This window comes from Aegilops tauschii, chromosome 1 (genome assembly GCF_002575655.3).
Source record: "Aegilops tauschii subsp. strangulata cultivar AL8/78 chromosome 1, Aet v6.0, whole genome shotgun sequence".
In the NCBI taxonomy this organism is placed as follows: Eukaryota; Viridiplantae; Streptophyta; class Magnoliopsida; order Poales; family Poaceae; genus Aegilops; species Aegilops tauschii.
The window spans coordinates 31,019,085-31,042,399 of NC_053035.3; the positions used below are offsets into that span (position 1 = coordinate 31,019,085).

Genomic DNA, 23,315 nt, shown 5'->3' on the forward strand with positions numbered 1-23,315 from the left:
GTGCTCATCCCACATACGTACACCGTTTCCATTCCACAGTTGTAAAAGTTCTTCAACTAATGGCCTTAGGTACACATCAATGTCGTTGCCGGGTTGCTTAGGGCCTTGGATGAGAACTGGCATCATAATGAACTTCCGCTTCATGCACATCCAAGGAGGAAGGTTATACATACATAGAGTCACGGGCCAGGTGCTGTGATTGTTGCTCTACTCCCCGAAAGGATTAATGCCATTCGCGCTTAAACCAAACCATACGTTCCTTGGGTCAGCTGCAAACTCAGCCCAGTACTTTCTCTCGATTTTTCTCCACTGCGACCCGTCAGCGGGTGCTCTCAACTTCCCGTCTTTCTTACGGTCCTCACTGTGCCATCGCATCAACTTGGCATGCTCTTCGTTTCTGAACAGACGTTTCAACCGTGGTATTATAGGAGCATACCACATCACCTTCGCAGGAACCCTCTTCCTGGGGGGCTCGCCGTCAACATCACCAGGGTCATCTCGTCTGATCTTATACCGCAATGCACCGCATACGGGGCATGCGTTCAGATCCTTGTATGCACCGCGGTAGAGGATGCAGTCATTAGGGCATGCATGTATCTTCTGCACCTCCAATCCTAGAGGGCATACAACCTTCTCTGCTGCATATGTACTGTCGGGCAATTCGTTATCCTTTGGAAGCTTCTTCTTCAATATTTTCAATAGCTTCTCAAATCCTTTGTCAGGCACAGCATTCTCTGCCTTCCACTGCAGCAATTCCAGTACGGTACCGAGCTTCGTGTTGCCATCTTCGCAATTGGGGTACAACCCTTTTTTTTGATCCTCTAACATGCGATCGAACTTCAGCTTCTTCTTTTGACTTTCGCATTGCGTCCTTGCATCGACTATGACCCGGCGGAGATCATCGTCATCGGGCACTGGTTCCTCTTGATCTTCAGCAGCTTCCCCCCTTGCAGCATCATTGGACACATCGTCTGGTTCCTCTTGATCTTCAGCAGCTTCCCCCGTTGCAGCATCACCGTATTCAGGGGGCACATAGTTGTCATCGTCCTCTTCTTCTTCGCCGTCTTCCATCATAACCCCTATTTCTCCGTGCCTCATCCAAACATTATAGTGTGGCATGAAACCCTTGTAAAGCAGGTGGGTGTGAAGGATGTTCCGGTTAGAGTAAGACTTCGTATTCCCATATATAGGGCATGGACAACATATAAAACCATTCTGCTTGTTTGCCTCAGCCACTTCGAGAAAATCATGCACGCCCTTAATGTAGTCGGAGGTGTGTCTGTCACCGTACATCCATTGCCGGTTCATCTGCGTGCATTATATATAATTAAGTGTGTCAAAAACCATTACAGAACATCATGAATAGATAATTAAGTGACCAAATTAATAGAAGTTCATCATCACATTAGAACCAAAGTACATACATAGTTCTCATCTAACAACATATATATAGCTCTCCAGAGCATCTAATTAATTAAACCATACATTGAAACTATGTAAAACATTTCAATGCGAAAACAAATGCGATCATAATCGCAACCAAGGTAACAATTGATCGAACGGCATAATGATACCAAGCCTCGGTATGAATGGCATATTTTCTAATCTTTCTAATCTTCAAGCGCATTGCATCCATCTTGATCTTGTGATCATCGACGACATCCGCAGCATGCAACTCCAATATCATCTTCTCCTCCTCAATTTTTTTTATTTTTTCCTTCAAGTAATTGTTTTCTTCTTCAACTAAATTTAACCTCTCGACAATAGGGTCGGTTAGAATTTCCGTTTCAACCACCTCCTAGATAAATAAAATCTATGTCACGTTGGTCGGTATATTTGTCATAAACAATAAATGAACCAAATAGTTATAAAAAGATAATATATACCACATCCGAATCATAGAAAGGACGAGGGCCGACGGGGGCGGATACGAAAACCATCGCACTATGTAATAAGAAGGAATAATAAAATTAAAAAAATTAGACAAGTAACTATCTAAAGTAAGAATTTTTTCCTTTCAGAAAGAAGATAAGAACAAGAGGGTCACCACGGTGGTGCCGGCGACGAGATCGGCGCGGGCGATCGACGGTGGTGAAGACGGGGACGGGACGTGACGGACCGCTAAACCTAGACAAATCTCGGGGAAAATGGAGCTCGGAGGTCGAGTTTCGAGAGGACAAAGATTAACTAGTGTGGCTCAGACATTTCATCGAACACCTCGTGTGCATAGGAGGTGAGCTAGAGCACCCAAATGCCCTCCCCTCGCCGGCCAGAAAAAACAGAGCACTCTGGAGTGCTCTGCTGTGGCGATGGGGTATATATAGGGAACTCATTGGTCCCGGTTGGTGGCACCAACCGGGACTAAAGGCCTTTGGTCCCGGTTGGTGGCACCAACCGGGACTAAAGGCCTTTGGTCCCGGTTGGTGCCACCAACCGGGACCAATTACCCCTTTAGTCCCGGTTGGTGGCACCAACTGGGACCAAAGGCCTTGTGCTGGAACTGGCGCGGTGCGGTGGGATGTTTAGTCCCACCTCGCTAGCCGAGAGGCTTCGACAGTGGTTTATAAGCGCAGCTGCGCTGACCACTTCGAGCTCCTCTCAAATGCAGGCTTACGGGCCTATTCTGTCACTATTTGCCTGTGGGCCTACTGGGCCTTCTGCGGGCCTGAATCCTGGCCCATGGATGGGTTTCTAGTCGTATTCAGGCCGTGGTGGCCCAGTAGGTGGCATAATTTTTTTCCTCTGTTTTTTTTCTCTTTTGCTTTATTTGTTTTGTTTTGTTTCTACTTACAACAAAAAACTTATTTATTTTATTTCTAATTACTTATATATTTTACTTTAATTATTTTATTTTTATTTATTTTACTGCTGCTATTTTTATTTATTTTACTGCTGCTATTTTTACTTAATTTATTAAGGTTTATTTATTGTAGTTACTATAGTTTATTTTATTTTATTTTATTAAGGTTTACGAGCTGTGGGAGGGACGAGGGGTGGCGACGTGCTGTGGGACACGATGCAGGGGCCGAGGAGGGAATTTAGGGTTAAGTTTTTATACGGGAACGGTTAGACGGGCTTTAGCGGGCTTTCACCGGGCTTGTGGGGTTTTACCAGGTCATCGATGAGAGTTTCCAAAAATGTCATTAGAAATCCGTCATGGATTAACAGGTTTCTTGTAGTGATATGTCGAGCACAATGAGTGGTGATCCTCCGGCCTCCCACTCGCACACAGCCGCCGCCGCCCTCCCGCTCGCTCGCCGCCGCCGTCGTCACCAGTCCCGGCCATGGCGCCGCCGCTGCCGTCGTGCCCCTGAAGACCTATTCATCTTTCCTAAAGGTGATCCTATGTCAGATCCTGCACGATACCTCATCACTACAACACGGCGGCGGCGGTGTATGAGGCGTCCATGGCCCTGGTGGCGCCTTCAAGGGAGGACGCATGATCTTCAAGGGAGGACAGGCCATCAGATTCATCCACTTGGTAGTGTCTTTGTTCATCCAGGTTTGACGATTCATCTTTTCATTATCTAGTCTCTCAGGGATGTCAAACGTACCCTCAACAACTAACGTCAGCATTTATTTTGTTCTGTAGTGAACCCCCTCGATGAATGCATGTCTGTTGCCGTGGCTAGAAAAAATTCTACATATCCACATCCTGATAACCAACAAGATAAGTAGCAGCTTTGATATGGAGGTATTTTCCTTCACTGCGTGCTTTTTCTTTGTGCCCTTTACTGTACTGTAGTAGCATTTGCTAAATTGCATTGAAAGAATAGGACGGCACAACAAGCTAGGGCTTCAAGAAAACCAACCAAATTCCTTTTTTTTGGGATCAACCAACCAAATTGTTGTAATAGCACGATCCGCAAGACCTAGAAGGGATCTACAAATGACATCGGTGGCTTCTCCTCCGCCTGCTATTTGGCGCTTTGACACTGTTGACAGATCCGAGTTCCACCTGCTAGGCTCGAATGGTAGATGTTATGGGCAACTGTATGTGAATCCCACTCCAAGGGATCGCCCTTCTCTATCCTAGATATGGTGGTTATGGAGTTGATGGCTCGTGTTTTTTTCTCTTTTGCTTTATTTGTTTTGTTTTGTTTCTACTTACAACAAAAAACTTATTTATTTTATTTCTAATTACTTATGTATTTTACTTTAATTATTTTATTTTTTATTTATTTTACTAAGGTTTATTTATTTTATAAATATAAAAAAATGAACATAGATGCGCTTATAGAGAAAATTAAACCTAAATTCACAGTAAATTTCAATTTACTGTGAATTTAGGTGAAATTCCCTGTATAACGGCATCTATTTTCACTTTAAGAGAAGCTCAACAAGGCATAGAGGGACGGGCTTATAAACTGGGGTGAGCGCCCTTCGGTTGGCGAGGTGGGACTAAACTCTGGCCGCAACTAGAAGCAGCCCTTTAGTCCCGGTTTGTGGTATGAACCGGGACTAAAGGGTGGTGGGCCAGGAGCGTGGCTCATTGGTCCCGGTTTGTCCGGGACCAAAGGGTCCGGACGAACCGGGACCAATGCCCCCACGAGGCCCGGCAGCCCCTGGCCGCACGAACCGGGACCAATGCTCACATTAGTCCCAGTTCGTGACTGTACCGGGACTAATGTGAATATTGCCCTGTGACCAAAGCCCAGTTTTCTACTAGTGTGAGGATCATAATGTCCTCGAAAACTATATTGCACTTTAAATTTTCTGCATTGGATTGTCAATGCAGTAGCCCCCGAGCCACTGGTCGGGTGGCAACACCAGATCAGGGGATCGATGTGCCCCTTTAATATTTATAAATAATGAGCGGGAAGCCCAGTAGCCCCCGAGCCTTAATGTGGGCACGTGTGGCCGAATTAAGGATTGATATCCAGAGTAAAATCACAAAGTATGTGTAATGATTCTATGTATCCAAGTACTCTACATCATTAATGCTCGGATCCGCATTGTACAAAACTTTGTTGACCGACCATCGGCTTCAACCTCCTCGGCCAGTAGCCGAGGAGTGTTTGTCCTACTTTATAAAGCCTTTATGAGGGCAAAGTTTTACGGCAAACAAGGCAATCCAGCCATACGGTTTTATAAACAAAGATATTAACATAAGAAACATCTTCCAAATAAAATAGTCCCGCTATCGGTTCCTTTCTTTGAGTTGTCATGCTAAGCATGATCATGAAACCTCAGCTCCGATCAATGTGGTAGCAAAATATTGCGGATTTAGTTTGGGGAAAGTTCCCGAACTATGTGGTCTTTAGCGAACCTAAATTTTCACTTCCGTCGTTGCCGACCAATTATATCCTGTAAGATCACTAGCTTTCGGCTTCACCCAGTCTGAGGTACTAACTCGGATGACCCGGTAGTAACAATCACAGAGGTGCTCCCTTTACTTCCTAGCCGAACAATCGGGAACGTAGGGGTGAGCACAGGAGCCAGGCAACCCAGCTTGGCCAAAATCTTAAGTCAAATTGATGTATATTTATGGCTTTATAATGATGATTACGGAAGACGGCCCTTGTATATTAAATACAAATGCTGATAATATGTTTATTTTGACTCCATTGCGACCGTTTATCAGTTGAAAGTGGCCCATCGTCGGCTTCCACCCCCTTGTAGATGCTACGCAGGGTGTTTCCGCAATAACAAACAACCCTTAGCCGACGTCTCAGTGCCCGAAGTCAGTTGTGTTAGCGGAAACGAGGCAATCAGATATGCGGGCTTTATAACTTTCACTTAGTCATAGGAGTTTAAAGTTGGGAGGCCAGTTACTAGCCCCCGGTTAGTATTCGGCGACAGCCGAGGTCAAGCCGTAAACACTTCAGCCAATGTTATGAATGGCCCGTCATTTAACACAGTCATCGGATCGCTTACCAGTTTGCGCTTATTGTGACAGTCAGTTTTCGGCTTTCTCCACTGAGGTGCTTAACCATGCGAGCCGGGAGCACAATCGCCGTGGTTCTCCCTTTGCACACTTAGCCGAACAAAGCGGAACGTAGGAGGCAAGCACAGGAGCCGGGCAACCCAACTATTGACCGAAGACACAATTCGAAACCGATGCATATATAGCAATATCCAAGAATGTTGTTACCGAATCTCTAAAGTTGTCCGGCGTTGCACTGCAAGACTTATGCTGGAAACAAACAAATAGTTTAAAAAGTGCCATAGGCTTTGGAAAACCAAAAGTCTTCAGTAAAAACTTGACGTCCGAACTAGATCAAGTGTTCGATGCCTACCGAAATTGGTCCTAAAAAATTTGTGTTTCTGTCGTGCATTAACACATCCGATCTCAAGACCTCAAACGGGTCAGCCCATGGCTGTAGGCTCTTATCCCGAAGGCGGATTACTGCTCGTTAGGCCAGTTTAGCGAACAAAACTCGAGCGGCTTTGAGAGAGAAACTGGGCTCCCCATCTATTGACCACACACTCGCGTCGAAAAAAAGGAGTGATAGAAAAAGATTTTGCAATGACCAAGAAGAAAACACTTATTATAAAACGGCTCATACTAATTTAAGAGCCCCGAGTGACTTGGACAAAAGAATGTTATATATAATGGTTGTATGTACCGAAGTACTTATATCATATCTATGTTCACCCGAACTTTAAACGCGTCTTAACCGACCGTCGGCTTCTCCCTCTTCGGTCAAGGGCCGTAAAGTGTTATGTACTCCACCTGTCGAGAATATCGACGGTGTTTCCGATAACCAGGGAATCAGGCCATAAGGCTGTAACAGACAAAGCACGCTCAGGGAACTTATGGTATATTACTGACAAAGTGTAAGAAGCATCTTCGAAGAAAATAGTACCCCCACCGATACCTTTCTTCGGTTGCTCATTGTTACTATGAGACTTGTGCAATAGATTTTTTGTACTCATGAGTTCCGTTGTGTGCCGACCATGATTGAAAATAATAAGAGCGCTAGCTTTCGGCTTCACCCAGTCTGAGGTCCGAGCTCGGATGACCCGATCATGACAATCACAGAGGTGCTCCCTTCACTCCCTAGCCGAACAATTGGGAATGTAGGGGTAAACACAGGAGCAAGGCAACCCAGCTTGCGGAACACTTGAGTCAACATGGTGCATATTGTGGCGTAATACACGAACAAGGAACGAAGCCATACAAGTATAATCATATGCAAAAGGAAAGGCTTCATAAAGGAAGCCCCCAAATAAACGGGGTATTTGAATTTGTGTGTCACAAACAAAGTTTTGACAAGGAACTTTTTCACAAATAAATTTTTGCCAAAAAGTATAATGCTTGGTCGAACCGAACAAAATTTAAAACTGAAAGTTTTTTAGCATGAAAGCGACTTAGCTGGTTAATGTGCTCGGTATTGCTGATGCGATTCGAGCTTACGGCGGGGCGAGGTCCCAGCCCCCAAGCCGGTCTTGATGTACCCGAGCGAATAGCTCGGCTCGATGAAGTGATAGCACGAAAGTGCCGAAGTGCCGAGGCGAAGCCCTCGGTCCAGCCGAGGAGACAGAGTAGTTCGGCAGCGTGACAATGAAACCCCCCACGTCAGTCGATGTGTCGAAACAGGTTGGCATGGTGGATGTCAGTTTGATGAAGCGACGGCGCGATAATGATGACACAGGGTATCACACCATGGTGACGGTGGAATTTGGTTGGTGGAGGCCAGAGGATGACTCTGTACGCCGAGATGACAACGCAATTCGGTCGACACAGATGGGACGACAACGTCTCGCCGAAGAGGCGGCGTGGCCCAATCGAAGTTGATTATCTGCACACATCAAATAGTGCAAGAAAAAGCCAATAACAAATAATAATAATAATGATGATGATAAAAAATCTCCTCTACTTAATTAATTTAAGGAGGTATATAGTTAAAGAAATATAGCCTGGGCGCCGAGATTGGCTCGGTGGAGTGGCGGTGTGGAGACGTCTGTGTAGGTCAGAAATCCACTAGACGATGGTGACGATGACAATACGACACGATGACCATATGAGGTACTTTGAATTTGCATGGTAGACCGAGTCATAGATACAATGGTTATCAGACTTCAGATGAAGCCAACTGGGAAAAAAGCTGTCCGGATTAAAACCGACCAGGTCATTGCATCAATCTAGTGACGACGCGCCGGATTGTAACCAGTCGCAGAAAAATCTACACAGGAGAATCATGCAAACCGGCAAAAATATATTCGGTATGAAAATATGTACAATACAGGTAATTAGGAAAAATACAACCTGATGTTCAATAAGGTAGCGCAAGGGAGATGTCGACATGAACGGGTCCACGTCGGTGTGGCCCGACGAGCCAGACGTCGTGAACGCAGTTTTCCTCCATACCAATTTGTACATGCAGAACTGGCCACGTTGTTCGTCAATCAAATCTTTAAAACAGTGTTGCAAATTAGTAGTACCAATATGTACGCGCAAAACTGGCGCACGTTTAATGAGAAGTGGTAGTCCACCCGCGGCAGCACAGACGCTGGATTTAAAGAAAAGAGAAGAGGAGAAAAAGGAGTCTCCCTGGTGTCTCAGGCATGAGGCAGCACTGATCATCCAGCCAACACGGGAAATACTAGTCCTGGCGCGAGGCCGATGTCGACACAGGGCGTTGGCACGACGAGGTGACAAATTCGAATTCGCAGGGCCGCCTGAGCTACGGACACGATGCACACGGGATAGTGACGACATATCGGATCACCCTAAAGCCATGGCCTCAATGTAGACTAGACTGCAAAAATCTGCAGTACCAAAAATCGCTGACGAGCAAAAAATATTGTTTGAAATATTATTAATATGCATAACGCGAATAACTAAAACAATTGCACCTGTCGACTTATCCGATGACGTCGAAACTGATAGCAGACGAGATGATTATGGACGAGGGACATCCTGGCCGGATAGCATCAAGACTGCGTTGGGCCGGCCCATATACGGAACTGCCGATCTGAACACGGAGGTCGGTTTGATGAAGGTTCTGACGCGTACGTCGTCTTGCAATACAAGCGTTGGCAAAATATCTCTGCAAAAAATAACGCAGCACAAACCAACACAAAATAATCTAGGTGCAATAATCCACATAACATAGTAAAAGAAAAGGTAATCATGCTTCCCTTTGATCGCCTCTCAGTGCACATATCAATTTGAGGGGAAAAAACTAGGCCATGTACTCCACGTGAAGTAGTAGTGCCACGTAATTAGCTAGACCAGTACTAGTGCCTGATCCAAGTAGTAGTGGTTGGTCTGGTAGTCATCAATAAGTGGAGACCAGATGCAAAACTGTACATAATTGCGTCGGTACTCCCTCTGTTTCTTTTTACTCTGCATATAAGGTTTGGTCAAAGTCAAGCTTTGTAAAGTTTGAGTAACTTTATATTAAAAAATATAAACATTGACAATATGAAATCAACATTATTAGATGCACCACGAAATGTATTTTCATACTATACAGTTTTAATATTATAGATGTTTATATTTTTTTATATAAATTTAGTCAAACTTTGTGTAGTTTGACTTTGATCAAATTTTATATGCGGAATAAAAAGAAACGAAGGGAGTACTAAGCAAACTTTAGCAAAAGTAAAAAACCACAAGTGGACAACCGAGGGCCGCCCAGGTGCTGAATTAAATAAGGAAAAGGAAAGAGAATAAGGGAAGGGATCTCCCTAGACGATCGCTGCCCGTGGTGGATTTGTCCTCCGCTCCGCGGTTAAACACCGCGTGCATCGTCAGGGACCAGTTTGACAATCAATTACGCCACCGTCTGCTCATCAAGGGACCGGGATAGAGCGCTAGACCCCGTGAGGGAACGCGTCATTGGTCGCAGATTTTTTTTAGACCTCGATCTTGACCTAATCTGCGGACGAAGCTTGAAACGAGCAATAATTCTCACAAAAATTAACTTGTACAAAATATACTTGATTAGAAAAATATCACCTGATCATCTCATCGATCCGCGGCGATCACCCAACAGACTCTCAATGAAAGTACCAATGTCGGTTTTATATCCGGCGTATCTCGTAGTAGGGGTCCTAAGCTAGGTGTCTTGGAGCGATGGTAACATAGACACGGAATTTTACCCAGCTTCGGGCTCTCCCGAAGAGATAATATCCTACATATTGCCTTTGATTGTATTCATATGAGTGTGGTATAGAGTACATGTATCTACCACGAGATTGTAGTAATGAATATGAGATTGCCTATTGACTAGCCTGGCCTCGGTTTATATAAGCACCGTAGGCCTAGGGTTTTGAGGAGTCCTTGTCTTGTGCGCCAAGTCTTGTGAAAACCTTCTTGTATGCGGCATGGGCTGTCCGAATTGGCCCAATAGTGAACCGCCATGGGGTCCTCGGCCCGATCCAGCTGGTCGGGAGACGACGTGGTGAGTACCCCTAGCCCAGGACACCGTCAGTGGGCGCCGTATTTGCAACGTCAAGGAAGTGTTCCATCTGTGCTCCCTTGATTTGGGGTAGCACGATTGCCTTCCAGGGTAGAAAATTCATCCTCGTGAGCTCCTTTGATGGAGGTGAACCGAGAGACATTGGGCTGCTGGAGGCGGTGCCTGCCATGGGTTCTCTCTTGAAGGTTCTTTCTCTTGATGGTTTTTCTGTTCTCTCTTCGAACAAGTAGACTGATCTCTACGGGAAAGCTAGATGTACGATAGGAAGGACTCTGATGACCATATTGAATTCATGCCTCAACCAACTTATGCAAAAGTCCAAACTGATGGATGAAGGTGAGCAATATATTTCAACGAAGCTTGCTCGCACGTGAAGCTAATCGTGGATTTTGTGAGATTAAGAATGTCTGTAGTGTTGGTACTCCGTCCACATTATTTGTCGATTAGTACTACCAGTAGCCAGCTACTCAAGGCAGAGCCGAATCGATCTCAATCCACTTGTGCTAGCTGCCATCGGTGCCGGTCAGTAGCATGGCAGCAACGAAGGCAGGCAATGCTGCTGCTCGTCCGCAGGTGGTGCGCTGCTACGGTGGCGCAGTGGCGTACGGGTACGACGACGAGTACGACCACGGCATGGATTACCCACCCCCTCCGCCGGCGAGTGTCGTGGCGGCGAGGCCCAATCAGTACGTCTACAATGAGTACGGCGAGGACTACAAGGTGTTTCCTGCGCCCGGTCCGGGCACTGTCATCGAGTCGTGCCGATGAAGACGACGTGTGACGCGAATGGTGCGGTGCCGCCGGTCTACAATGGTCTGTTCGTCTGTATTGCTGGCCTTGCGGCCGCTATGCCTACTAGAAGTTCCAAAACTAATTAGAGACGGATGAGAAGAGGTAGTGATGAAATCTATTGCTTATGTTAGCATTTTTGTGCGGGCGATTACTTTGAGTGGTCGATGGATCAACAAAAGTAGTACTAGTACTTTCTATGACTTCTCATGAGATCCAGATTTGTAATCACTTCGTTTGTTTTTGTCAAAAATGTTCGGCTGTTTCGTCATTTTTTTTTCTGGAGAAAGCACATCACTTTTTCTTGCAAATATGAGAAAATAAAATTGCTATATGGTAGACATAATTTATCATCTATTGCTTATGTTAGCATTTTTGCGCGGGCGATTACTATTCCAGCGCCGAGGAACTCAGCAAATGTTGCTCCGCTTGCCACATCCATTAACATGTCGTGTTTCCCAAGTGCTTGCTTCGAGGGCGCGCTACAAATGTTTTTCCACATGGCATGTCCTTATTCATCGTGGTGTTGCCCTGTTCTAGCGCCAAGGAACTCAGCAGATGTTGCTCAGCTTGCCACCGCCATTAACGTGTTGTGTTTACCGAGTTCACTCTACACGGCACTCGACAAAGCTTTTCATATATGTTTGCTGAGTGCCTGTGGAAAAGAACCTCGGCAAATTAATTTTGCCAGGAGGCATCTAGCCAAGTCGGTGTCTTACGAGTGTGCTTTCTCGAATGTCTTTGACGCTTGGCAAAATTGGATATTTCCGTAGTGAGTAGGATCCTGGGACACGGCATTCCTTCATTCAGGCTCAGCTGCACCCGCGCTGACGAAAAAAATCAAAACAAATACTAGAAAAATTCAAAAAATTTAAATTTTTTGCGTGCTAGATAATTTTATGCATAAGGTCCTCTCCAAATTTCAACTCATTTGGACAATTGAGCAGCTCTCGGTAAAAAAGACAAAATCGGGGTCTGTAAAAAAGTTTACTGTTCACGCACTGTTCTGACCCGATTTGTCTTTTTTGCCTAGAGCTGCTCATATGTTCAAATGAGTTGAAATTTGAAGCGGACCTCACGTATCAAATTATCTACCACGCAAAAGTTTCTAGGATTTTTTAAATTTTTTATTATTTGTTTTGATTTGTTTTCTGGCCGCCGGGAGCAGATGAGCCTGGGCACCGAGTTGGATTTCCGATAGGAAATCATATCTTGTAGACATAGGACTTTTATACGTCACGTGTAGCACATGTGTACCATGAATCCATGATCCTAGCTAGGCTTATCGTAACCCTCAAAAAAGCTTGGCTGATCCTGGTACTAAATACACTGTATAAAACAAAATAGTGAATCCGTAAATCCATGATCCGTTCTATGATCGGATACTACTAGGATTCGGCCACAGATTACGGTTCGGAGGCGTACATCTCAAGTTAGCCATGGTAGCGTTGGAAGTGAAATATATAGCTTTATAAAATCACAAATTTGACACCCCTCCCGTATTCTCCGTCTGTCCAGCCGCCGGACATGAAGAAGAATTCTGCTACTTCGGCGGCGGTGCCTGCGACCAATAAGAACGAAGCCGAGGCAGTTCCCACGGCCAAGAACATGAGGGCAGCCAAGAGGCGTAGGTCTGATGGGACCGCCGGACGCAGGGCACCGAAAAGGGCACGCGATCTCCCTAGGCCCAGCCACGGCGATCTCATCAGCAGCCTTCCCGATGACATCTTTGAGGCCATCATCTCCCTCCTCCCCATCAAGGACGGCGTTCGCACGCAGGCCGTCGCCCGGGGATGGCGTCCGCTGTGGCGCTCAGCGCCTCTCGATCTCGACGCCACGGACATGTGCTCCAACAAATATAAGTGCATATCCGTCGTCTCCGGCATCCTCTGTGACCACCTTGGGCCGGCCCGCCGCTTCACGTTCGAAAACATCTGCCTCCACAAATCAAAAAAAGGGTATATCATGGATGATGCTTGGATCGAGCGCTGGTTTCGCTCCCGGTGCCTCGACAACCTCGAGGAGCTTGATATCAGCTTCCGGCTGTTGGGTAACGCAGACGTGTCCAGGAACCGGTACCCGCTGCCATCGTCCGTGCTCCGCTTGGCACCGACTCTAGTTGTGGCCACATTCGGCGTGTGCAGGTTCCCAAGTGAGATTGCACCTTGTCTGGATTTTCCCCTCCTCCGGCAACTCACTCTATGGAGTATTAGCGTCTCGGAGGAAGCCCTGCATGTGCTGCTCTCTGCCTGCCATGTTTTGGAAACCCTATTTCTGCAGGATATTCGTGACATCGACTGCCTTCGTGTTAGCTCGCCAACTCTGAGGATCATCTGGTTCATCGCTACTCCCTTGGGAAGACAAGAATTGTTTATTGAGGACGTCCCTCACCTTGAAAGGCTACTTTTTCCACGCTTAGATGGTGAGACCATTCGAGTACATAATGCGCCTAAACTGAAGATATTGGGGCCTTTGTCACCCCTACTTTCCAAAATCGAGATTGCAAACCTAAACTTGCAGGTAGCAGCACCACCCTTATTGTCTCTTGCATTAAGAAAATCCTGCATAATTGATTCTAATGTCAATTTTTTTAGGGAACGATCACACCAAGCTTGAGCCATTCGATATGCACCGTGAATTTGGCTCTCAAGTTTGCTGGCCCTGATTTATATGCGGTTCTCAATGTCCTACGGTGCTTCCCCTGCTTGGAAAAGCTCTATGTCATTGTAAGTGATAATTTTGTTCGCTTTAAATGATAAACGAATACTTAATTCTCATGTATTCTAGTTAACTAGTTAGCAGCTACTTTAACATATATCTGTTGTGCCCTTTCGCAGTGGGACGAATCCTTACAGGCAGAGATGATCAACATGCATCAATATGAACCCCTGAATCCAATCAAATGCCTTGAGAGCCATCTCAAAAGTACTGGTGTTGAATAATTATGTAGGCAACGAGGAAGATATTGGCTTTGCCAAGTTCTTTCTTTTGAATGCGAAAGTGGTAAAAGAAATCAAATTTGGAGTGTCTAATGTGATTGGCAACGATAGGAAATGGATGAGCTATCAAGTCACGCTGCTAGAAGTCGAAAATAGAGCTTCTCAAGACGTTCAGCTGAAATTCAGCACTGGTTATTCTCACTTGGGGACGACCTATGTGGATACAAGTGACTTACCAATTGCTGATCCTTTCGACTGTCGTTTTAACTTTGCCAATGGGGTAGATCAGACGTGGCGTTTCGTTTTCTGGATCCTTGTGAACAGTAAAATTGAAAAAATAAATATGGATGTTCTCAAAAGAAGAGTATGGATGCAACCACGTTTATTGTAGTGTTCGTCAGCAGTGTACTTGTGTAAAAAAAGGGCTAGTTCCAATCAACGTGCCATACTTTTGTTGAAGACTGAATTATCCATCCTTGTTCGCCAAAAAAAGGAAGACTGAATTATCCTTTCTTTTTCACACAGAAGTATATATGAGTTTCTAATACTGGTGAGTTAAATATTATGCTGTAACATCTGGAAAACAATGAACTCCCTCGTCTTCAACTCCAAGAACGAGAAACTCGATGTTGTTCTCAATGCTGCGCCGAGGACGCACGAAGAACATGTGGAAAAAATTGATGTTGTTCTCAAACGACTAATGGTGCTTTCGTTGCTCGTCTGCTATAATTAAGGCTACCTTGGTAGCAGCCTGGTGTGATACCTTTGATTAAACCTGAACTCTTTTTCACCTCTTTTTCTCTCATCTTATCACTTATATTTTTTTGCACCTTGTAACCGTTTGTCAATAATGTTCAGCACTTCAGCCTGGTCTCAGGCCCACCCTACTTACAGTAAGAAAAATGCTCGCGAAAGCTCAACCTGGTACTATTAATTCTATATTTCCCTTACACCCTTGGTCCCTATTGAACAATTGATCGAGTTGTTCTAGTGGTTAAAGTATATGTGTATTCACTAACAATCATGTATTATTATTAGATATTGCATGATTAGATCATTATGGAAAGCACACGGGGAGACCATATTTCTTAGCGAGGTTCAGTGACTACATTCACATGGCATGAGAGTATGGGTCTTTCTCTCTGTGTACTTAAATCGACAAATCAATGACAAGTTTGTCAAGGCTATTAGACGCATCTTGACCACTACGCCAGCCTATGCCGATTATGCGGTCACTTTATGATCGTCTATCTAGCCTATACAAGCCTGTTGTGAATACACCGCCGACCCATATCCACATGTGAGTTTGGTGGAAGAGATACCAAGTGATCGTCCTCCAGCCGCATTTTTGTACATGCAACTGGTCCGACTCGATTGCACTAAGATGTCGTGCACGCATGTGTTCGAATCTCTGAAAAATTATCTGGGTTCGCCAGAGCCCTATCCAGGCTTGCTTTTACATTACTGTCACTTTGTTGACGATTGTCTCACGTGAAGGGGACTCCCGACCAGCTTAAGTCCTGGAAAGAGCATTCTTCCACAACCTCTCTGAAAGCCCACATCTGCCATTCCAGCCATGCACAACGGCTGGAGTGTTCAGACCCGTATAATGTCTTGTTGAAATCTACCACACAAAGCCAAGCAGGGTGTTCGATTGCATGAATAGTCCTCATGAATCTCCAACTATGATGTCTATTTTCTGCCCTTGGAGCACCATAGAACCCCGTAAATCTCCACTCAGGAGAACTATCTTCCACTTTCCACACCATTACAACAATATGGCCGGTACTATAATTTTTTAGTTCAACTTTCACCTCTCTTGACCAGAATAGACCGATGCCACCACTCAATCCATCACTATCAACCGCAAAAATCATGCAAATCCCAACTGTCCTTGCAACACTTCCACCCTCTTAGCCCTAATTTTGCTTTCCATAACAAAGAGTAGGGCGGAAACTTCATGTTGCACAATTTTGCGCAGCTCACGCACTGCCTCAGGGTTCCCAAGCCCTCGGCAATTCCAGCTTAGACAACTCATTGCTCCCGGCAGGACCGCTCCGCGGACTCTGCCGAATCCTTAGGCGTGGGCTTCTTCTTGGGATCCCTTTCTAAGACACTACCTTCTTCCTTGTTCACATCTTTGCTTGTCTTAGGATCACTGTGACTCCCCTTATCCTCTCCAGCAGTAAGAAGTTGCTTCTACACATATAGAGCTCACCCACAGGGGTGCGTAATCTATGTCGTGGTCGTACTCGTTGTCGTATCCGTATGCCACCGCACCACCGTAGCAACGCACCACCTGCGGCCGAGCGGCAGCATTGCTTGCCTCCACTGCTGCCATGCTACTGACAGGTGGCAGCTAGCTCTAGTTCTTCTTGACGGCCGTCCGCGAGCGGTGAACGACTCGTACGTACAATAGCGGTGACTTGAAAAAGGAAGCCAGGTATACTTCGTTCTCCAAATTAACCGTACAATAGTGGTGTGCTATTTGAAAACCTGTATGTAGAGAGAAATTGAAGCCACGACTAGTTCGGCGCGCGTGTGTGTTGAGATGAGTTTGTTACCCTCATAAACCAGTAAAGTCGAGACTAGGAGACTGCTGATAAGGCAGTATACTGTACTGCTGAAAGGCTCAACTGGATTATAGATCTGGTGATAAGATGTACAAGTGAGCAAGCAGAAATAACAATAAAATCTTAGTGATGTACTACAATTGAACAGCAAAATAGTAACATCCATGCCACTAAGAAATTCCTATCTTGGCCCTCCGAACAAATTTTCTTCACAAGTTGGCTCAGAGCTTGAGGGGTGGGGGAGGGGGGCAATGCCGCCCCCCCCCCCCCCACCCCCACCCCACCCCCTTGAACTATATATTGTGCTATGGTTATACGTAAAGATTATCGGAATTTGTAATTTTCGTCCGGATGAAAATTATTCGCTTTCATCCGTTTTTTGAGCCGTGCGTTCTGTGCGTCGTGATTCATTTAATTTTCATTGTAATTTCAGTAGTGTGCAACTTGCAGTGTTTTTCTCTGAAATTTTCCAGTTTTTTAGTGTTCCTTTTAGTGATTTTTGCAGTGTAACTTGCAATGATTTGTACTGCTATTTTCCAGTATTTTTTAGTGTTACTTAAAGCAAAGTAGTTAAGTAAATGTGTATGCTCATCCGTGCAATTTCATTCAGTTAGTCTCATGCCAAGTCATTTTGGTATATATTTTCAGGAAAATCCCTTCAGTCCGTGCATTTACATTCATGAAATCTAATTCAGAATTTTCAGGAATTACATTTTCTTAGTGAATTTTACACTGTAATTCTATTTGGATTTATAGTGTAATTCTCTAGTGTACTTTAGTGGTTGATTACAATGTAATCCTTGGTGGAATTTCATTGTTATTCTTAGTGGATCCTTGGTGTATTTGTACTGTAATTCTACCTGGATTTACAGTGTTATTTTCACTTTACTTCTCAGTGGATTTGCAATGTTTTTAGTGGTATTTACATCGTAATTTTAAGTCAATCTTCACTGTAATTCTTAGTGCTCTTGTAATGTAATTCTTTAGTTAATTTACAGTGTATTTCATCAGTGTATTTACACTGTAATCTTAGTGCTTTTTGCAATGTATCTTAGTGGATTTTACAATGTATTTCTCAGTGTATTCACACTGTAATTCTTAATTGTTTTTACTATGTAATTCTTAGTATCATTGTACAGTTTCTTGCTTATCTTATTAGTGATTTTTGCATTGTATATCGTATAGGCCTTGTCTTGCAACTATTGATTGCGTTTAGATCATTTTATTTGTTTTCATAGATTTTATTTTTTGTTGTCATGCTTGATGCTAATCCTAGTTTATTTTTTTGCAGGGTGTTGTATAGATAGTGCCTGATAAAGTTTAATTTTTCAGTTTATTTGTGTAATTTATTTCGTCTGGATCATTTTTTTGTGTGCATTCCAGTGATGATATTTGATTTTAATTGTATTCTTTTTAATTGCTCATTTAGTTCCTTTTCATCTCAGTTAATTGTATGCCCTTGTGTTGTTTTAAAAGCCGGGGAAGAAAGAAAAACAGAGGACAAGGGACACGGGACAGGGACACTTGTCATCCTTTAGTTGGTTGAAAAATATGGATGAAAGCGAATTGGATTTCATCCAGATGTAGAATAGACACTCCCATATATTGTACATACATGATATATGTGCAGAGACTGGATGTTGGTGGTGGCAACAAAGAGAACATGAGGGGATCGCGGAATTGTACCGGGCCGAGACTTCAAGAAGTGGGTCAAGGCACACCACTCGTTATACGCGGGGCTCACAGGGATGTGGGAGTGCCCCCATTTCTACCCCGTGCATTGGCCGGAGGCAGCTGTCACCCCCGGAGAGGCGTGGACACCGCGGAGTTGCATGACCGTGTTGTGGCTGAGGAGGTCAAGTACGTGCTCAAGGTGCCTGACACGACATGATTACTACACTGTCGGCACCTACGACAACGACAAGGATAGGTACACCTCTAACCCCGAATTCCTAGACAATGATTACGGCCTCTGCTACAACTATGGTGACGTCTACGCCTCCAAGTCCATCCAGCCAAGAAACGTCGCGTGCTCTAGGGCTTGGCCAATGAGTCCCACACCGTTCCCGATGACCGCCACAAGGGCTGCGCCGACATCCAGGTGACTAGCTACACGCCCACATGAACAAAATGCTAATTGCTAGTGTGTTTTCTACCATGAGTGCTAAGATCCAAAAATATTGTTGCTGCTGAATTTTTCAGGCAATATCAAGGAAGATCTTCCTGTCACGGAGGGGGAGGCAGCTAATCCGGTGGCCAACCTGCATGCGTGAGAGATGAAAAATCCCACGATGAACAAGCTGCTGGAGCAGTAGTGCCGATCCAGACGATCGAGGAGTAGGAGTAGACAAGCCTAGCAGTAGCTAGCTAGCTTATTAATTTCACTGAGATGGATTAGTTAGGATAGGCTGTAGGTTTAGTGATGCACTGTTAGAGGCGAGAGTGGTTTTTCAGGGGTACGTCGTCGAAATTGGGGGGGGGGGGGGGGGGGGGGGGGGGGGGGGGGGGGCTCGGTTGGCGTAGGAGCGTTCCTGCCCACGATCCCCACGTACGGGGCTGGCTACGGCCGATATATGTACTCCCTCTGTATCTCTCTGATGAATGAGAAAGACTGCATTCTTTTACAGAATATCTGAAATAGCAGGGAGGAAGCTCAAGCTGCAGCTTTCTTGGAGGGTCTAAAATGCAGCCTCTCCCAGTGTTGTAGAAATAGGATGATGAAGAGTATGTGTCACTAGTAGAAAAATGGTCATTTGTCCTGGTTCGTAAGGGCCATTTGTCCCAGTTATTGAACCGGGACTAAAGTGTTGTTACTAATGCTCTAGGCCTTTAGTCCCGGTTCTTACGTGAACCAGGACAGATGGGCCTCCACGTGGCCCGTGCGGCGAGCCCAGGCAGGAGGTCATTTGGGCCCGATTAGTGGCACCAACTGGGACCAATAGGCGTCCACGCGTCAGCAGCTGGCAGGAGCTGAGTGTTAGAAGCGAGAGAGAGGTTTTGGTGGAATAGTACGTTGTATTGCTTGAGCCTCGTGGGCATATATATAGGAGTACAATCATCTACTTGGAGTACAAGACAAGCCAGAACAAATCCTTGTCTATCTCGTCTTTCCTAATAAACATTATACTCAACATCCCCCCGCAGTCACAACGGTAGCGACGCAGACGGTGAGACTGGAGAAGAATCCGAAGGCACGCCGACGGACACCCCCCCACAGTCGGAACGGTCGACGCATCGCGGAGTCGTGGCTGGAGTGGCAACCGACGAGGTTGCTCAAGCAAGGCGGTAGCCCTTTGTGCCGTTTGTCGATGTAGCCGAGAACGTATGTGGTGGAGCCGTGGTCGAGGTAGCGTGCGAAGAATGCCGTGGTCGATGTCGAGTCGGGGTAGCCGGTGTCGAGGAAGTCGCCGTGGAGCCGCGGGCGCAAGGGGGCGCCGAGTTAGCATGGGCGCAGTGGTGTCGAACTAGTGGTGCACCGGGAAGAAGATGTTGTATTGACGACGCGTCGCGATGGGTTTGCCAAGCCCGGGGACACATCGTAGACGAAGGCACGCGTCGGTGTTGCCAGCACCGGGCATGCATAGACGTACGAAGACGAAGTTGACGAAGCGCCGACCAGGCTTGCCAGGCCCGGGGACACGTCGTGGATGAAGGCACGCATCGGTGTTGCCAGCACCGGGCATGCGTAGACGAGGGACCTGCACGAGCTGTACGCCATGTCAGAGAAGTCAGAGGGGCCAGCAGAGAAGAACTCGACGACGATTGCGGCGTCCATCGGAGGGGGGCCGATGTCGCCCGCGGTTGTCGGAGTAGATGAAGCGGTCGGGGTAGATGACGGCGGCGCTGGCGACCAGCTGGTGCTGGACGAAGACGAAGGGGGTGGACGGGCGGCGGCGACGGCCAAAGAAGAGCGGCGGCAGCGGTGCTCGAAGTAGGCGAAGAACCCTGACAGCGTGACAAAGACAGGTGCGGACGGTGGCGTACCCGCGCCAAGGGAGACGGCGCGGCGCATACCACAGGAGGTCGACGGACGGTGACGGTGGAGTGGACCGCGGGCCGCGGCGCTACAGCCCGGAGGGGCGATAAAGCGGCGGCAGGCGGGTCGGGGTGACGGCGGGAAGACATCGGGGCGGCGGCGGGGACCGTGGGCCGCGACGCTGCGGCCCCTGAAGGGGCGACGCAACGGCGGTTCGCGAGTTGGTGCAGCCGCCGGGTCGACCTCGGGACGGCGGCGGGGACCGCGTGCCGCGCTCGCTACGGCCCGACGGGGCGACGCAGCGGCGGCGCGAAGGTCGGAGCTGCCACGGGGACGACCTAGAGCGGACGGCCTTGGGGCGGCGGTGGACCGCGGGCCACGACACTACGGCCCGAAGGGGCGACGCAGCGGTGACGCGGGTCGGTGCAGCCGGGAGAAGAACCACGGGGCGGCGGCGCTGCGGCCCGACGGGGCGACACAGTGGCAGCCCGATGCTCGATCGGTGGAGAGGCGCGCTGAACTCGGGGACGATCTTCACGGGGTCTGCGAAGGCGCGCGCCACCGACGGGCCAGGTCACTCGCACTGCGTAGCTGAGGCGGATCGCGGCGGTGGGCGGGTGATCAATCCGATCGCGCGCGAGGTCGGGGAAGCCGCTCGGTGGAGGCGGGGTGGCGGCGGAATCCGAGATGAAGCTGGCGACAGCGGGCGGCAGGGCGGTTATGATTGGCCGCCGCATGGCGCGAGGCCGCCGGGTCGGGGAGATGCAGGAATCCCGGTCGGAGCAGGGCGGTGACGACCGGCGTAGATCGATGGGCGGGCCGGTGCGCGAACGGCGGCGGTGAAGGGCCGCCGCATGACGCGAGGCCGCCGGGTTGGGGCGACCGGCGGGCAGACGCGCGGACGACGCGCGAGGCCGCCGGGTCGGGGCAACCGGCGGGCAGACGCGCGGACGACGCACAAGGTCGCCGGGTCAATGAAGAACTGGCCGATCGCGGCGGTGTTGGAGTAGAGGCGCTCGGGGTCGACGATGGCGGTGGGCGACGCAAACCGATCAAGTATAGATCGAAAAACCAAAAAGAACGCCGATCAAAACGACCGGCGAGAGAGCGAAAAACCCAGAGCGAGGGCTCGGGAAAAAGACTCTCTAGGGCAGCCGGCCAACACGGCCGGCGGACGAACCCTAGATACGGGCGGCGCGGCCCCCGGCGGCGGTCATGGAGGCCGACCGCCCCGGGGGCGGCGCACAAGTGCGGAAGCGGCGGCGGCTAGGGTTTAGGATCGACTTGCGATAGATACCATGTTAGTAGCGAGAGAGAGGTTTTGGTGGAATAGTTCGTTGTATTGCTTGAGCCTCGTGGGCATATATATAGGAGTACAATCATCTACTTGGAGTACAAGACAAGCCAGAACAAATCCTAGTCTATCTCGTCTTTCCTAATAAACATTGTACTCAACACTGAGGTTTTTTTTGAAAGGGGGTGGTTTAGGGGTTTTGGGGGGGTTAATTTAGGTGTTTCATATATTGGGTTATCTAGCTAATTAATAGAGAAAAGTGTCCTCTCTTATCTCCGTGCTTGGTCGACGTATGCTACGTATTATACGTATAGAGAGGACTCGACACGTTAGCTAGTAAGCAAATGAAGGAAACAGAAGATCGTCATGAACATATGCATACAGAGAGGAGTGATATCGACCACCTCTCCTTCTCCGAGTGATTGGTCGAACAACAAGTTCTCGTATATCTATCTGACACTAGTGGCTACATATATACAATATAATTATATCTTACAAGATAATCTCCTAATTATATATGATCTCAAGGTCCAGATGGTATTCTCCGTCTTTATCGATTACGTGGTCAAGAAATAATGCCGCCAATTCCTCTTGAATTGCTCGCATACGATCTGCTGTTAGGAGTTCATCCCGCATCCGAAAGATTTAATTTGAAGAAGGGGGTCAATACATATATATATATGAATAAATGAAACTCAACACAAATGATGGTAATAAAATAAAATTGTGAATATTATTGCTTACGCACTTCATATTGTTTGTCAGAGTAGCCCTGCTCGCAGGTCGTGTGGCGGATGGACTCGCAAACGTAGTACCCACAGTAATCATTCCCTTGTTCCTGCCACAACCACTTTACAAGAAATAGAGGTCAATCAAACTGATAAGAAAGCATGCTAAATAGTATTGATGAAACTAGCGCTTGAATCACTAGGAGATGCGCGGAACATGCTACTATAGTACTTACTTTCGGGTGTTTAAATTGCAGCTTCTTCGGCAGTCCCGGAGTTTTTGAGGTGAATTTTTTCCAAACCCTGCCAGACAAAGAAAACAATTACTTGATATCAGGAAATAAACAAAGTTGCCGATATGGTACGATAATGATCGATTTAACTTACTTCTCTAGAATTTCAGTCCTGTCCGCATACTCCTTGGGATCTTTTCGTCTCGAGTCTAAGACGGTTACTAGTCCCTGGTCAAGCTTAATCTCTAGGAGAATATAGTGAAAGCTGCGCCCGCATGCATAACTCATCAATTACATTACTATAACCTTGACTAATAAGGGAAACCGAATATGCACAAGACAGTAACACTCTCTTTAAGTTGTAAGGAAAGAGTATTATAGCTTTGTTTTGATTTAATACAAACGATTGT

At 47.0% G+C, this 23,315-nt stretch overlaps 1 protein-coding gene across 1 annotated transcript; it reads left to right on the plus strand.

Moving 5' to 3' along the window:
• Nucleotides 1-12,689: 12,689 nt before the first annotated feature.
• Nucleotides 12,690-19,356, plus strand: LOC109750514 (FBD-associated F-box protein At1g66310-like). The gene is made up of 5 exons (XM_020309474.2): nucleotides 12,690-13,598; nucleotides 13,757-13,888; nucleotides 14,000-14,087; nucleotides 18,877-18,943; nucleotides 19,302-19,356. The coding sequence occupies exons 1-5, from the start codon at nucleotides 12,690-12,692 to the stop codon at nucleotides 19,354-19,356; spliced, it is 1,251 nt and encodes a 416-aa protein (XP_020165063.2).
• Nucleotides 19,357-23,315: the final 3,959 nt, after the last annotated feature.